The sequence below is a fragment of the Phaenicophaeus curvirostris genome, chromosome 2 (genome assembly GCF_032191515.1).
Source record: "Phaenicophaeus curvirostris isolate KB17595 chromosome 2, BPBGC_Pcur_1.0, whole genome shotgun sequence".
Taxonomy (NCBI): Eukaryota; Metazoa; Chordata; class Aves; order Cuculiformes; family Cuculidae; genus Phaenicophaeus; species Phaenicophaeus curvirostris.
The window spans coordinates 14288257-14305358 of NC_091393.1; the positions used below are offsets into that span (position 1 = coordinate 14288257).

Genomic DNA, 17102 nt, shown 5'->3' on the forward strand with positions numbered 1-17102 from the left:
AATATTTCATTTCTCTGCTAACAAGGATTTACTTGGCCTTCCTATCACTTGTCAGTCTGACTGGTACAAGCAAGAGATTTTGACTCTGTAGCTGTAGTGATGTTTTTCTCTCTGTCTCTTTGTCCTCTTGCTGCAATATGTAAGCTTTCATGTAATTCATGGAACTGCTTTTGTTCTGAACCTGACTTTCCTGAGATGTTGAATCAACATTGTCAGAGCCACCTAGGTATTGCTTAGTTAAAAACACCATATACACACATATTTTTTCTTACGTGACTTTCTTGATACTCTTGCATTAATATTATTAAATATTGAGCTGCCTGAAAGCTTAAGCAAGGAATATGGGATAGACAGGTGGGCGGACACCAGATGTGTTCCTTTCAGGCAATATTAAAGTCAGAAGAGAAAGTTGAAACAAGATGCCTTGGCACCAGAGGAAAGAATATGTAACAGAGTGAAGAGAAAGAGTTTTCAAATGGTCATTAGTAATATCTCACAGTTTGAGAAACTGAAGAGGAGACAGCGTGGAAAGAATAGAGAAAGTCATAGGAAAGTGCATGTAGAGTAGCTTTGCATAAGTGTTTATAACTGTGAATTCTTCTTATTTGCATTGAAATAGTTGAGGAATGTCTGAGCATATAATACAAATAAAACTCAAAGTCCCCAGAGAAAAATCTTGTCATGTACAGAGCTATAGAGCAAAAATGAAGATAGGGTTAATGCGAGTAGGGAGAAGTGACTTAAGGAGAATGGAATGAGAGGGAAGAGGTTGGGCAGCAGAAGAAAAAGAACATAAGGAAAGGGGAATACAACAGTGATAAATGGAGCCAAGCTGGAGAAATGGAAGAGGAACTTAGACAAGGCAAGACAATGAAGAGAGAAATGGTATCCACAGTGTAGCAAAATTAGAGCCTAAAAATATCCCTGAAAATGTCTGGCATAAGAATATCAGTAAAATGCATTAAAAAAGAAAATGTTTCTCCTCTGACTGACCCCTTGTTTGTTTGTTTTTGTTTTCCTGGTGAAGCAGGCTTTCGCAGGACAAAAGGTTAAGTTAGGACAGACTTCAGACCACAAATGTTCTCTTCTGTTTTCATTGAATAATTTACAACCGGAGATTTTGTCCAGAATAGTTTTTTTCTGGAGCCTGCAATCATTGCTGCACAATGTACAGGAGATACCAGCAGTAAGCAGGACTTGTCTAGCAAACACAAACTGTGAATTTTAAAACAGAATCTTGCTGTTCTATGCGAGAGAGAGAAAAAAAAAAGACAGCACACCTCTTCGGCAATGCAATTTCTTCAGAATTATCTGTTTTTCAGAGTGATTATCCTCAATAATACATCACTATCAATGGACAGCTGTAGGCTGAAAACTTCTTTCATAGACATATTTTAACAACCATCTCTGTTAATGCCTGAACTGTACTTTACAGAGTGACACCTATCATGTTATTTAAGCTTGGGGGTTCAAAAGAGGCAGGAATAAATGACAGGTGTCTCTGATCCATTGAATATCCCATTTAGAGTGAAGGGAAGAGTACGAACAGCTGGGTTTTTGGTTTGTTTTCTTTTTTTCAAAAATTCTTGGTCTTCTGTCCAAAACAGAACAGTAAGGACTGCCCCCAATCAACTTTTAAGTTTTAATCTTATTCCTATTGGGATCATTGTCTTTAATGGATCCTTCTTTGCAATCTGTCTCAAATAATTTTAATCAACTGATGTCATTTGATTCCTTTTTACTTTGTTTCATTTGCTTCATAGAGATTGTATACTCAGTTCAACACTAATGAGAAAGCTTGTCTATTTTCTCATTTTCTAAAGAGAAGGCTCACTCTGTGGGACAGGACGTGGCCAACCCTTTTGCAATAAATGCTAGAAGCATGGACTATCTGGCTTTAAAATATCTGGGATTCTTGGGAAAGCTTGCAATGAGCATATGTCTTATGTGTCATAATACTGTCTAGTACTCTGAGTCACCAGTTGTTAATTTAACATTGCAATTGTAGCTGAGTCTGTTTTTATTAACTTTGCTGTCCCAGTTGTGTATTTATTAAGTTTGTGTCTCCTTTTCTCCAGCTGAGGATCAGATAAGCTCTTGAGAGCAAAATGGCTTATTTTCCATCCAAAATGAGCTTTAATAAAAGCAAATATAAGTCTTTATATAATAATTGTAAGAAAGCGGCTATCTGAGAAAGTGTCTTGTTCCTAGGGTTAAAGGCTCCACCTATTGGCTGACTAAAATGAGAGAAATTTAAGATTTTCACATAGAAAACTACTGGCCCGACTAAACATCCTGTGTCTTGCCACATCTTTATGAAATTGCTGGCTTCAGTGTAGAATTCTGTATGATATCATGATAAAATGAGCTCCGTGACTTGGTTCTGAGGGCTGTGCACATGCAGCACCCAAAATGATGCACTGCTGAGACATTATTGAAGGGAAGTACTTTCCTAAGTCAGGAATGGTTCTTATCCTGGAAATGATTGTTGTTCTTTGCAAAACAATTAGCTTCAATTCTTCTATGCCAGCAAAATGAGTGGAAATTACAAACCCAAGAACAGTTGTATGGTAGCTTCCAGGCATTTGTCACCTTCAAGTTAAAACTAGTCAGAAACCCAAGTATTGATACAGTCAGCTTCATAATGAAAACCTGTTTCCCCAGTATTGGCTTGGGCAGTCTCAGCAGTTCAGGCAAAAAGGGATTTTGAAGGGCTTCAGAGTTACTCCTGGGAAGGCAATGGGAGGATGGAGAGAGAGGAGAGTGTATCTCAGTGGAACTTGTGGAGGGTCACTGGAAGGGCAGACACTGGGGAGGAACGGGGGGATTTCGGAGACAGCAGGAGGCTGTGAGGGCATAGTGGGCATGGCCGGGAACTCTTGCTCTGTGCCTTTCATTGGCCGCCCTCTCTAAGTCATTTCATAAGAGTTTGCACCACTTCCCTTGTTTCCTCTGACAGCTCCTCTATTCAAATAATTGGCTACGCTGGTGAGTGCTTGCGCTAATGCAGTCCTACTGTTCTTGCCCATTCATCAGTCATCAGTAACTTGAATGCACTGTGTAGCACAGAGCACTGAAAAAACAGCTTGATGAAGCCAACAAAATGCTTGAACAAGAGAAAGTTATGTATACAGTTTATTACACACGTATACACACTTATGGCTGTTGGCATCCCACTCTGAGTTATGCTTGTGTCTCTGCAGAGGAAGCAGAAGCTTTCCTTGTGAACTTCATCATCCTGATAGCTATGGCTCCACTGGCACCAGATTGTCTCTCACTCTGTCCCGCTCCACGTGTGATCATTCCTGCTAGAAGGCAGCTAGATCACTGTGGAAAAATTAATTGCACAACTTTGTTCCCCTTGGAGAGGGGAGTACTTACACCAGCAGCTTCAAGTACCTCCCTGAAGTTCAAGTCAGAGCACTTAATTTCAGATGCTTCAGTTCCTTACATAGTCAATGAAGCACTTTTGAAGAGCAATTTAGACAACTTGAGTTACATGCCTAATGAAGATACGTTTTAGCTACCAATGGATTTCAACAAATTGCATGATAGCACAGAAGTATACAAACACAGAGGAAATCAAAGTATATAATGAATGGAGGATAATGAACAGAAGAACATCTATATTGGTGTCAGTGTCATACTTTTCATAGTATTGATAGTGTTGGTACCTAGATCTTATATATGATATCCTTATGAATTAAATCTCACAACATCCCTGGGAAGTATTATTTCCTTTACGAATGGAAATTGCAGCACGGTGCAGTTAATTTTGTGTGAAGCACAAGAAAGAGGTCCATGAGTAGAACATGAATCTCTTGAGTCTTGGTCCAAACTGGTTAGCATAAGATTAAGGGGCATGTGAGAACACAAGAAAGAGGAAAACAAATGCTTTTTTCGTTATTACCCTTTCATTAATCTTATTTTTTTTTTTATTCTTTAAGAGGTGCTAACTGATCACAAAATAAATTGTGGTTACAAAAGGGGCGCAGCAACTTACTACGTAACTCCAGCAATATAAAAACACCTCAATGTGCAGAGAATGTAGTGCAATTTTAATGACTTTCTGTACTGCTATAGTAGCTTGTGATTGGCCATTCACCTGGAATAAGAAAAGCTGGAGACTGTTTCCTTAGCATAAATAAACCAGATCAGGGACTTAGTCATTTGGATTTTCATGTCTGATTTGGAGTTCCTGAACCAGGAAGCTCTCCTCTGTTTTTGTAAGCATTGTGGTGCCTATTGCAGGTCAGAGAAAAGACCTAAAGTTGCTTTGTTAATTACCTTATTCATTAGGATGCACACTTCATTGTGCAGCCACATACCAGCCCTGAACTGTGAATACTGTCATTCATATGCCTGCTCAGGTGTCCAGAAAGGTGTTTTAACAGATATTCCTTCCTCTCCCTGCTGTCTGGCTGGATTTATCTGTGGTCTCTGCTTGCTGCTGGGCTTTAGATCATGTGCAAAATGTTATTATATGGTTAATGCTGGCTGATGTGTAAACTATATGACTAGATACAGCAAAACCCAAACAGTGGGTTTAGCTATTTAGGCATTACTGAAGCATGTCAAACATATCCCAAAACACAGATTCTTGTGCATAATTGACAGTAACCCCTTGCACTGATCTCTCTGTGCTGGCTGGATCATGACACTGTAATTCTATATGCTGCAGTAACTGCCCCACGGTTCGATAACATTGAGCAAAGCACTCTCTCAGTGTGAAAAGAGAAGACAGGATATCCCAGACCCTAATAATTCTGAAAACATCAAGCAGTGTGGAGTTAATGCTTCTCAGGGCCTTGCCATGGGAATTTTCTGGCTGTGGCCCAGACTACAGATAATTAATTATGTCAGTGAAAGGCCCTGGTGGCCTGTTTTCTTCAGAAAAAAAGTGACATCATCCATAGAGCTCTCTGGCAATAAAGCAGAACAAAGCTGTGTGGGCAGGAAATAACAGACAGATGTCTTCTAGTGCTCATTTGATCTGTTTCAAAGCTTGCTGCAAGCAGGAATACATTGCTCAGTGCTGCTTCTCCTCAGCTCTGCAATCTTGAACGTGAACTTTTTTAAACGTAAGAGGTCAAATTAATCTCTGATGTAATTCTTCTGGAGCCACTTCAGAGGGTTTGTGCAGTGGATGAGCTGGTCTATCACGTGCCTCTCGTCCAGTATTGATTTTAGGACTTTCTGTGTTATCACCGTAAGATAATGCGCAACAAAAATGAAATACACTGTATGGCTCCAAAGGCTTCATACAGGCCCAGAAAGTTCTGCATGGTGTGCAGTAGACAGGAGAATTCTGCTTCATATCCCCAGACTCCTGAGGGATAAGTTGAATTTCCAGATATATTTCAGTAAACCTTTGTGCAAAACCACCGATGGTCACTTTTCATCACTGAAAACATCTCCAAAGTAAATCACATAGATATACTCAAGTCCAGAAATGTTACAAGAAATTTGTGCAAGTGAAATACACAATTTCAAGTATTAGGAAATTAAGCTAAGATTAAAGGCAAGAAAAAAAAATTGCTGCTGGGCAGGAAAAATTCTGTATATATGTCTTTAGCCACCATTTTGCATGAATCACTCAGTGACTGATATAAAAAAGGCTGCTTCAGATACCTAGTATGGGAGAAAAGAATATTTCTTGAGATTTTAGCAAAAAGAGCTGTGTACAATGCAATATACAGTAGAGCATCTAACTTCCCAACTTCGAAGCATGCTTCATACACTAAGTACATCTGACCTGGAAGACAAATAGGGATAGTTTGAGGAATCAGGCCTTTAACAAAAATGTCATTCCAGTAGGCAGGGGTAGTTTTTATTACTTTCTCTACTCATATTGTTAGCATCATGATACAAAATGAAGAAAGTGTCCTTTCCTTTTAATTATTTGAATGTCATCCTGGTATAAGAAAAGAAGGGAATTTATTGAGTTTAAACATGGATTAATGTTAAGAAAGTTTTGCAGATACAGTTTTTCTGGTACAGCTGCCTGAAGATGCTTTCTCCATTAATCTAAACTAAAAGAACACGCGGTACTCACTCTTTAAGGTCTCTAATGGGGATTTTCAGAGCCAAGACTATTCCTCAACAGTGACACAGCATGAGCTTGTCCCAGATAGCACAGAAAACAATGTGAGAACATCTTCCTGATCTTCCTCAGCAGGATACCTTGGTTGTGATGTTTGTTAGTTCTAAGTGAAACATTTATAAAGTCTACTGGAATTTAGTAAATCAGCCTAAGACTGCAAATTTACACGGAGAACCTGTGACCTATGTGGATTCTGATGCAGTGCAGAGCAGCTGTTGCACTATAAATAACTTGTACTGTGTGAAATACAAGTAACAACACTACTACTAGAAGTAAAGGTTCCTGTCTGTGGTTTGACAGTTATTTAGAATCACAGAATGGTTTGGGTTGGAAAGGACCTTAGAGATCATCTATATATAACCCCCGTGCCATGGACAGAGACACTTTGCACTAGATCAAGTTGCTCAAGTCCTTGTGCAGCCTGATGTTGAACACTTCCAGGGATGAGGCACCCACAATATTGCTGGGCAACCTCTTCCAGTGCCTCATGATGAAGAACTTCTTTAATCTAAATCTACCTTCATTCAGTTTAAAGCCATGACAACATTATTCTATCAATACATGCCCCAGTAAAAAGTCACTCTTGAGCTTTCTTTACCTCTTTATGTACTGGAAGGTTGCAATTACATTTCCCTGGAGCCTTCTCCTCTCTAGGCTGAACAACCTCAACTCTCCAAGTCTGTCCTCACAGGAGAAGTGTTCCAGCCCTCCAATTATCTTCATGGCCCTCCTCTGGACTCGCTCCAATAGGTCCATGCCCCAGAGTTGAATGCGGTACTCCAGGTGAGGTCTCATGAGAGCGGAGTACAGGGGGTGAATCACCTCACTCGACCTGCTGGCCACACTTCTTTTGAAGCAGCCCAGGATATGGTTGACTTTCTGGGCTGCAAGTGCTCATTGTCTGGTCATGTTGAGCTTCTCATCAACTAAAGCACCAAGTCATTCTCCTCAGGGCTGCTCTCAATCCATTCTCTGCCCAGCCTGTAAATGTGCTTAGGAATTCCCTGTCCCATGTGCAGGACCTTGCACTTGGCCTTGTTGAACTTCATGAGGCTCACACAAACCCAACTCTCAAGCCTGTCAGGGTCCCTCTGGATGGAGTCCCTTCCCTCCAGCATGTCCACCACACCACACAGCTTGGTGTCATTGGCAGACTTGCTGAAGGTGCCCTCAATCCCACTGTCCACGGCACTGACAAAGATTATGATAAACAGCACAAGTCCCAATACCGACCCCTGAGGAATGCCACTCGACACTGGCCCCCGTGTTTCTTGCCATTTACTACTGGGAAGAAAAATACAATTTCATAAACATTAAACCTCTATTGCTTGAGCTTTCATTTGTGAAGGCAAAACAAAGTGTCACAATAACCAAAAAAGAAATAGTCAAAAGCTGGAAATACCAGATTGTCCAAATATTACAGAAGTGTATTCCCTGTAAACAATACTTCAGCTCCCAAATTTTCAAAATTCCTTTCAACTAATTGAGAGGATTTTCATAATATTGAAATATTTAGAGTTCTCTGAAGTATTTAGATTTATTTTAGATGGCTCCAGACATGGAGCTATGAAGAAAATTGTTACTGGTAACTCATTTTGACAGAGGCATTCGGTGAATCTGCAGGAAGGCTACGTACAAACAAAATTCAGGAGAAGAGTTTAGGAGATGTATTGGCAAAGGATCTTTCATTGGGTTTTACTCTCAGCTGATAGTGATTACTTTGACTCCATTCAGTCCATCTTGAATACTACTGGAATTTTTTTCCAATTTACTAGATGCCTCAGATGGAACAAGTTTGATCAGCTCAGCCCCATTTCCCAGGTGACAAATGGGTTGTGGCAAAAATTCCCCATTTTGTGGGTGCTGAGTTTTGTTACCAGTCTCACGGGAGAGGCCAAAGACTGTGGGAATGGGGAGAGAGAGCTGTAGTAAATCGGCAGGGCAGGACACGAGGAAGAAGCACGTCCGAACGCCGGGCTTGTGTAACGGTCTTTCCATTGAACAAGAATTTGGTTGCTAGGCTGCCAGTCCCCTTTTACAAGCAGCAGAGTCATGCTATTGTTTCCTAAATGGTTTCAGTTTTATACAGGGACCTCTTTACATCCTTTCTATATCATTTAAATATTTTACTAGGCACGTAGTAGAGCAAGGTTTGGAACTCGGATCCAAACCTTGGATCTGCTAAAGCCAGCGAGCAAAAGAAAGCTCTTCTCTTTTATTCTGCCAACCCCCCCCGAGTATTTAAGGGTAACCCTGCAAAGAGTGGCCTCATGTCAGCCTTCCAGCTGGGTAGCTAGCATGCAGTCCTGAGGGGAGCATTGCCTTGTGGAATTTGTATTTCCCAGGTAGAAACACAGACACCACATCTTAAGGGCACTACTCACCAGGCAGTAGAGGAGCGAAGCTGTGCAGGACAGCAGCACTCCATGGCACTTCACCCCCTCCATGGACATACTAAAGATCTCAGATCACCAGCGTTTAGATTTTGGCAGCCCCCACAAGTATAAAATGAGGCTTAGATAGAATTCAACTTTGTAGCACCTCTATCAGCAGGGACAGCCAAAGGAGTTCACTGGGTATTGTGTCCAGTTCTGGTCCCTACAATTCAATGAAGATGCAAACAGACTGGAGAAAGCCTAAAGGAGGGCCATGGAGAGGATCAAAGGCCTGCAGAACCTGCCCTGTGAGCAAAGACTGAAGGAGATAGCTCTTCTCTCCCTGGAGAAGAGAAATCTTGGGACGGAACTTCATCACAGTATTCCGGTCCTTAAACGGTGGCTGCAAAGAAGACAGAAGCTCTCCCTTTACAAGAGGCCACATGGAGAAGACAAGGGGCAATGGGTGCAAATTGCACTGAAAGAGGTTTCATCTTGACACATGAAAGAATTTTTTTACAGTGAGAACAAGCAAGCACTGCCTGGAACAACCTCCCCATGGGTGAGGTAGAGTCCCCATCACTGGATGTTTTCAAGATGAGATTGGACATGGTGCTAGATGATCTTATCTAGGCTTCCTTTCTGACAAATGTTTGTACCAGTTCATCTTTTGAGGTCTTTTCCAACCTGGGCTGTTCTATGATTGTAAGAGTTTGATGGACATGGAGCCTCTAAGCAAGCTTTGCTCCTGGAGAAAATGACTGGGAAAACATATTCTCAACATATTTGGCTTTCTGTGTTTCTTGCCTTTAGAGTATTACTAAGAGGTGAAAGTGCTTCTTCGTTAATCTGTCTTTGTTGCCACTACTGTTTAAAGAATCAGGTACTTGAGGGCACTTTATTAACAGAAAAGCCTGTTTATTTTCAAGAACTCACAATCTGAACAATATAGGGAGAAAGTTAACATCAAGTTTTCTGTAGGACAATTTAAACTATGAAAAGGCAATAGAAGTAAATGTATGTATTTTGTATCTTGACTTCAAAGAGCTTCTGTGACTAACTGCAGTCTTCTGGACTTAGGCAAATAAGTTTGATTGTGCTACAATCTGGTGCAATATGTGGTTGTCTCATGCTTGAATGCTCTCTATGATCAGAGTACGAACAAAACAAAAAAAAGGACTTGAGAGATGGCTTTTCTGTGCCAAACACCATGCTCCTTCTACCAAAACTGGACTCGATGATCCAGTGGTTTTTTTTCCAACCTAGTGCTTCTGTGATTTTGTGAAAACAGCTAAAAACTGTCCTCTGGGATTGATACACAATTTTATTTCCAATTTGAAATCTCTTCCTTGTGGTTTTGTCTCCTAGCTTATGATTTATGCTGGAGAGCATTGTGCTTTGAGACAAGGGAGGCACCTATAGTAGATGTCCACCAGTAGAAGCATTTTTGCAGTATGGTTCCCTCTTCTTAGCTACGATACTCCCACTTTGAGCCTCTTGTACCTCTTTCTAGATACATATGTTGAAGTAGTGAAAGTGTTGCTCTACAGGATTTTTCTGACTTGCTTTCTGAAAATAGTCTGTATCCAGTGGTTTAATATAATGATAGTTGTTCACTATACACTGAAAGAAAACACCTTCACCCTATCATAGAATCACAGAAACCCTATTTCTCTTTTAATTGTTTCATTGGAAAATTAGTGATTTAGGGGAAATATGAAATCATGTGTTACTCAGGCCTGCTGTTTCAGCTCCTTCCCTCTACATTAATTCTAAGGAGTTTCAGAGAGATCGTCTGGAGTTTGGAAATCCCGAGCTTGACAGGAGGTTAGGATATTGCCTTGGGCCCTCTCCGACCTGTGATAGCTGCACTTCAGAGTCTTCCTGTGCGGGGGCTTGTTGCTGACCAAATAAAAGCATATTTCTCTCCAGTTTATTATTAGCACAAGACCTCTTTTTTGATCCAACTCTTCCTAGCAACCCAAGCGTCTGTTTGTTAGTTTGCTTTTCACAAACTGTTATCGTAAGTCCATGGAAACAGAGTACTTGGTGAATTAGCTGATACCCTTGTAAAGATAATGATAGGAGCAATGCCCAAGCCCAGAAAAGGCAGAAGGCCCCTTGTCACGCTAATGCGATCCAGAGCCTGCAGAGCATGGGGGGGTCCAAGAAAGGGGAGACAAGCAGGGAGCTGCCTGTGCCTGGAGATGATGCCACCCAGCCTGTCCCTGGGCTGGGTATCCTCCCCTTGGGCTTCAGCAAGGGGTCTTCAGGGCTGACAGTCCTGCCCGGTCCCCTGGACTCCCCGAGTGGATCACTGCTTCCTTTTAAATACAAAGTAATCAATAAGGGCTTCTTTCAAAACTCTTTCAAAGCTCTTGGACACCTTTTCCTTGCTTAGGGTGCCAGTTCCTCCATTCAGCATCACCTGTTCTCCTGGCTTGGCTCCCTCTGCCTCTTGGAGACTCAAACTTGCAGCTTCCAGAAATCTTTCTGAGCTGACAAGTTAAATGTTTTTCAGGGACTGATTCCCTCCTGCTAAAGTAGCTCCTTTTTAATCCTCAATGGTTAAAGACTAACGAGGCTGGAAGGAAAGTATGGACGGCAGTGCACAACTGAACAGGGGCTGGGGCACTCACTGGGAAGAGCAGTGTTCTCCCCGTCTCTGCTATTACCGTACTAAGGAATTACGCAGGGACTGCTCTCCCAAGTCACAGCATTAAATGACCGAACCCGAGTTGTCTCTGTTTGCTCTACCTGGCCCTGTCAATGTTTAACGAGGTTTCCAGGGTCCGACAAGTTCAATAAGAGAGAATGAACTCATCCCCCTCCCCTCCATAATAGCACAGGGTCTGAGGTGTGCCTGTTCCTGAGGTGTGCGTTGTGGTAGGACCTGAAGCTTTCTGTGCTTGGGACCAAAACAAATAAAAGTTTCATGCAAATATCATGAAGTTCAGCAAGGCCAAGGGCAAGGTCGTGCACCTCAGTTGGGACAATCTCAGCCACAAATGCAGGCTGTGAGGAAGACGGATTAAGAGTAGCCCTGAAGAAAAGGACTTAGGGGTGCTAGGTGATGAGAAGCTCAACGTGAGCTGGCAATGTGCAGCTGAGAAGGGCAACCATGTCCTGGGCTGCATCACAAGTGTGACCAGCAGGTCAAGGGAGGTGATTCTCCTCCTCTAGTCTTCTCTAGTGAGATCGCCTCTTGGACTACTGTGTTCAGTATGGAGTCCTTAGGACAGGAATGACATGGATCTGTTAGAGTGAGTCCGGAGGACAGCCACAAAGATGATCAGAGAGCTGGAGCAACTTCCATACAAGGACAGGCTGAGAGAGCTGAGCTTGTTCAATCTAGAGAAGAGAAGGGTCCAAGGAGACTTTATAACAGCTTTCCAGTACTTAAAGGAGGCCTTCAGGAAAGCTGAGGAGAGGCTCTTTATCAGGGAGTGCAGTGATAGGATGAAGGATAACAGTTTTAAGCTGAAAGAGAGCAGATTTAGATTAGCTATTAGGAAGAAAGAGGGCAGTGACACACTGAAACTGATTGTCCAGAGAAGTTACGGATGCCCCATCCCTGGGGGTACTCTAGGCCAGGTTGGATGAGGCTTTGAGCAACCTGATCTAGCAGAAGGTGTCCCTGCCCATGGAAAGGGTTTGGAACCAGATGATCTTTAAGGTCCCTTCCAACGAACCCAAATCATTCTATGATTCATCGTGCTTGGCTGTGGCCTTTGGTGCATAGGGGTAGAAAGGGATGCCCCTGTTCTTGGTGCTCCCTTCGCACAGTGCTCTCTCTGAGCACATCTGTGGCACGGGGCTCCTTCTGCAAAGGCACACAGCATGACACTAAACTTGTTCACTGGGGCAGGACACAGATACAGCTCAAGAGCTCTGTTCCTAAAAAGGCCTAAGACAACATGTCATAAAATGGTGATATTTATAAATCCCCTCTAACTCCCGTGCTATCCTGTTAGATGTTTTAAAGGTTTTTTTCTGCAATACAGGAGCATTGGCTTCACAGTAACAAAACTACTAAGATAGCTGTTATTTCTGCAGGGATATAAAAAATGATATATTCCTGAACCTGTCTAAAACTTTCCTAAAATAATATTTCTTCTGTACTGAGAGTGGTGTATTCTCAGGACATGATGTAGTGAGGTGTACAGGCTCTTTTGGCACTCTTTGAGACTAGCACACATAATTCATTTGTAGTTTTGACATCCATGAGTGATGCACCTTTCCACGCTCGTGCTGGGAAAACATTAATACTATTTCAGTCTGCATTTTCTATCTTGCAGAGAATGCGCAAAGCTTTTACTTGGGGTTACAAAACGTACAGAGTAAGCACCTACAGATGGCTGTTTATAACTGGGGTATTTCACAACTAGGTGGCATGATCTTTGCCTTAAGCTATTTTTTTTTGTTCTATTTTCATGTTACTCTATTTTAGTTGAAGAAAGACTAAAGGGTCTTTGTCATTTCCTGAAATTCTTTCCTGGTTCATTTTAAAAGCAGGTACTTTCGTAGAGCTGTGATGCATCCGTGGTGCTGGGTAAAGGTTTAAGATTCGCTTTAAGGATAATACGGACTGCCATTATGAACACTGTGGAAACCACGAAGAGTTCGTCAGTTCATAAATCCTAAACAGTCATTGCTTACATGGGAGCAGGATTTGTATGGAATTTTTCCAAAAATATTTGAAGCTTTCCTTAGTCCTTATTTTGCTTCACAAGCTCACTTGGGATGAATGCTGGAAGGGCAGGTGAGAGAAAAACTGGTGCCTGTACTCTTCTGCCCCACATACTTTTGGGCTTGTGGAAGACATACGCTCCAGGGAATTCCAGGAGCTCTGTCCCACCCATGGAAAACTTATACCTTTTACAGCTCTTCCCTGGATCTTGGCCTCATAAACCTGCCTTGAAGGACAAGCAAATGCCCTGCCCCCATTTTTTTAAAATACGTTTTAATGGATGTTAGCAAGTAACTTCCAAAAGAGAGCTCAGCATTAAATGTTTATTTGCAGCATAGCCCTAAAATGCCTTCTTTGCATGGCCTTGCAGAATAGTCTGATCATGCCCAGACACCTACTCGTGCTGCCTGAAACTGGGGGCTCCCACCCAGGGCAAAGAGCAGGAGTTCAGCCTGCTTGTACTACTTGTTATACTCATCTCCTTACTCTAGTCAGGCAACTGCATGGGCAGTGAATAAAATTAAGTATATGAAGAGTAATGATGTTCCTTGGATATAGTTGCAACCCACATAAAAATTCATAGCATTCAAATATAATGACAGGCAGGAATAGAATAATTAATGCCTACAAGAAGCACATTTGGATTGCACAGAATATGTTTGCTCTGATATCTACTAAATTTTTTATATTTACATGGGCAGCCTGATATTCTTCTAATTTATTTTATTTTTGTGTTTGTGGTCCGTGTGTATGCAATGCACCTATTCTCCTTGTTTTCCCTGTTGGTTAATAGGTTGGCTTATGGTACTGATTTGCAATGTTACAGGCAAGGGAGGATGTGATCCACATGCTGAAGACAGAAAAAACCAAACCTGAAGCTTTAGAAGCTCATTATGGGTCTGCAACTCCAGGAAACGTGCTGCGAGTGCTACACAGGGATGCCATCCTTGCCCAGGAAAAGTCTATAGGGGAAGACGTCTACGAAAAACCAATTTCAGAGGTAATAACTTCTTGATTTACAGTATTATGTTTGTGCAGGTTTAATCATAGCTAGAAATAAAACTCCACACACTCTGCACGCATGCAAAGCACGCAAGAGTATAACAAAGCACTTGTATAAATGACAAGAAATTAAAGAAAAATTGAATGTTCTTGTTCACTTAACCGCAGAATGTATTGCAAGCAAAATCACTGTGTTTAAACAGAAACAATAAAGAGCTTGTATGGTCCTTAGGGCTAGTGCTGCTAAGTGAGAACAAAATCTTTGGATGTTACATTTCTGGTTTTTAAATTCCTTTCAATTATAAGCTCCAACCTCTACTGCTTACAGCACTGGTAAGCGCTCTTCGATTTTCTTGGCATACGAGAGCACTGTAGTGTGGGCAGTTAGGAAAAGAAGACCATCAGAGACTGACTTTGACCATATTTATGGGATAACAAATCTGTAATCATTTTACATCACTTAAGCTCTTGGACTGCAAAGTCAGTTCAGCCCCTAAAGAAGAGCTATAGGGTTTGAGCTCTTGCTTTAAGATTTAAGCAATAAATGAGCACAGAATAGACCTGGGGATGTCTGAGGCCAGTGAAAATGACAAAATAAGCATCCAGTGCTTATGCTTGTAGTTTCATAATAGTTTAGGGCATGGAGAAAGAGCATGCAACAATGTGCAATACAATATACTATAGTGCTTTACCAAATCTTCATAATTTCTCCTATTAGAACTTTTGTCACTAGGGATTGTTTCTGCCATGGGACATCTTCGTATTCTGCATTCTTGTTGAAGCATCTTGTGATATTTTTGGGATGATGGTAAATAAAGAAAGCAAACATTGACATTTGGGAGCATGCATGAAATACTGTTGAACAAGATTGAAAGAGCTTACCCGGGCTTTTGTCTGATGAAGCTGATAATTTGACAAGGACCTCAGTGTAAAACATTTGTCATGTGTAGGTCCACATGGTTCATGTTGGAGCTAAAACAGGATGGTGACAAAATTTCTCAAGTGCAAAAGATCTGTTCTCAAAGGCTGAATCTGGCTTGGTTCCTTTAAAAAAATGCAGTGATTGTTTTACTTTGGCTGCCATGGTCAACTTCTGGAAAGCAAATTTCTTTGGTCCTCCTGCAATCTTTAAGCCCCTCAGTTTGCTAAGGAACTCTACGAAACAGCAATTGCTTGGTATAGCCAGGGCTGAGAAAGATGTGATTCCCACAAGGCAGGGGCTAGGGGTGTGCAAAGCAGTCTCTGCCATGCTGGGGGAAGGCAAGCAGAGAAGCACCGGGGCTGCATGCTGCTTTAGCAGAGAAGAGGATGGAGTTTGTAATCTGCTCCAAAGGAACAGTGAAAGGAGCAGCCTGAATACCTATGGTGGCTTTGGTGTGCCCCAGCAACTTTTTAGCCACACCTTTCAGGCCTATATATTACTTGAATAATAATTAGCATATTTAATTAATTAAAAAAGAAAACAGAAAAAAGGTGAAGTGTTGCTAATAGAGAGAAATTTCTGTCAAAAAAGAGAGGCTGAGGGGAAAACACTAAAGCTTATAATGAATTGTATTTGGTAACATAAAACTGAATCTATGCTGAATCTAAACAGCTCAGACTTTTAACCTCAGCAGTCCTACAGGTGCGTTGATGATGCATTACTCAAATTTCAGCCTTGAGCTTCCACTTTACTCTCCACATGTAGGTGTCTAGTCCCTATATATAGGTGTGTGAACTCAGGTTCCCAGGGTCTGAGGGCATGTATCCTGCCCTGGCATTTGCTGCAGATATTCCCGTGTAAAATGAGGAAAACACCCACAGCACCTCACCACACGGGAAATGCTGCACTGCAACAATATTTGTTAATCTAAAAATTAAGCAAAGTTCTGTCCTTTGTGTCTCTGAGAACCATGAAAAAGTTTATTGCAAATATGCCATCCAAAGAGATCATTACTTTTACAGAACAGTTACTCTTATTTCTAGTCCCTGCTTTATGGACAGGCCAAGACATAAAATTATGGGACTCACATTTACCAAACACAACATTGTTGGTTAATAAATCAGATGAAGTAAGCAAGGAGACCTTTAAAAGAGTCTGTTCTCTTTTCCTACAATCCAGCTGGACAGACTTGAAGAAAAGCAGAGAGAGACGTATCGGCGCATGCTGGAACAGCTCCTGTTGGCAGAAAAATGCCATCGCCGTACAGTTTACGAGCTAGAAAATGAGAAACATAAACACACAGATTACATGAACAAAAGCGATGACTTTACCAACCTCTTGGAACAGGAGCGGGAGAGGTGAGTACTTGAGATGGTGCAAAGAGTATCCCCAATGTCCCAGCACTTGTTGGTTCAGTAGTGACATGGTCTGGTATTTTCTGAGTTTAAACGACACTAAACTCATATGTAAACCATTTGTAAATGTCAGTTCACTCATCTTATTAGTATACTAAGAAGTAGAGGTGGAGGAAAACCATTGAATGTTCCTGTAACGTGCGCTTGAATTAAGAAACAGATTTGTTTTGAATTACTCATGCCCTTTTGGGGTTCAGCTCCTGGTAGCTTTTGATCAGATGTTATTTATGTTGGCTAAGTTTGGGGCTGGCTTGCTTAGCAAAGCACTGTATTTTGTGAAGAACAGGGCACTGTTTATCTCAGCCGGAGTACAAGGGTAGGTTATAAACCACAACACACATTAGGATATTGGCACACAAGTGGTAGGGACTTTGCCATGCCTTTTGTATTTAGGCTTGCAAAGTCACAAACCATTGCAGCATTTTTCACATTTTTAAGATGCACGCCTCAGGCAAGATCTGTGTTCCCCTGAAAGAAAACATTTTCACTTTTAATAAAACGTGCCCAGCCTGCGATGGACTCTCTCCAGTGTTTGTCTCATGGGCTGATACACTCCAGGTTTTATTCTTCAAGTGTTTTCCCTCCTTATGGGAGT

At 41.6% G+C, this 17102-nt stretch overlaps 1 protein-coding gene across 4 annotated transcripts in view; it reads left to right on the plus strand.

The window, feature by feature from the left end:
* FILIP1 (filamin A interacting protein 1) overlaps positions 1-17102 on the plus strand; it is a 114285-nt gene that overhangs the window by 49779 nt on the left and 47404 nt on the right. For all 4 annotated transcript variants that reach the window (XM_069851331.1, XM_069851328.1, XM_069851330.1 and 1 more), the window contains 2 exons: positions 13995-14168; positions 16272-16450. In XM_069851331.1, coding sequence (XP_069707432.1) covers positions 13995-14168; positions 16272-16450 — 353 coding nt within the window. The remainder of the gene's footprint in view (positions 1-13994; positions 14169-16271; positions 16451-17102) is intronic.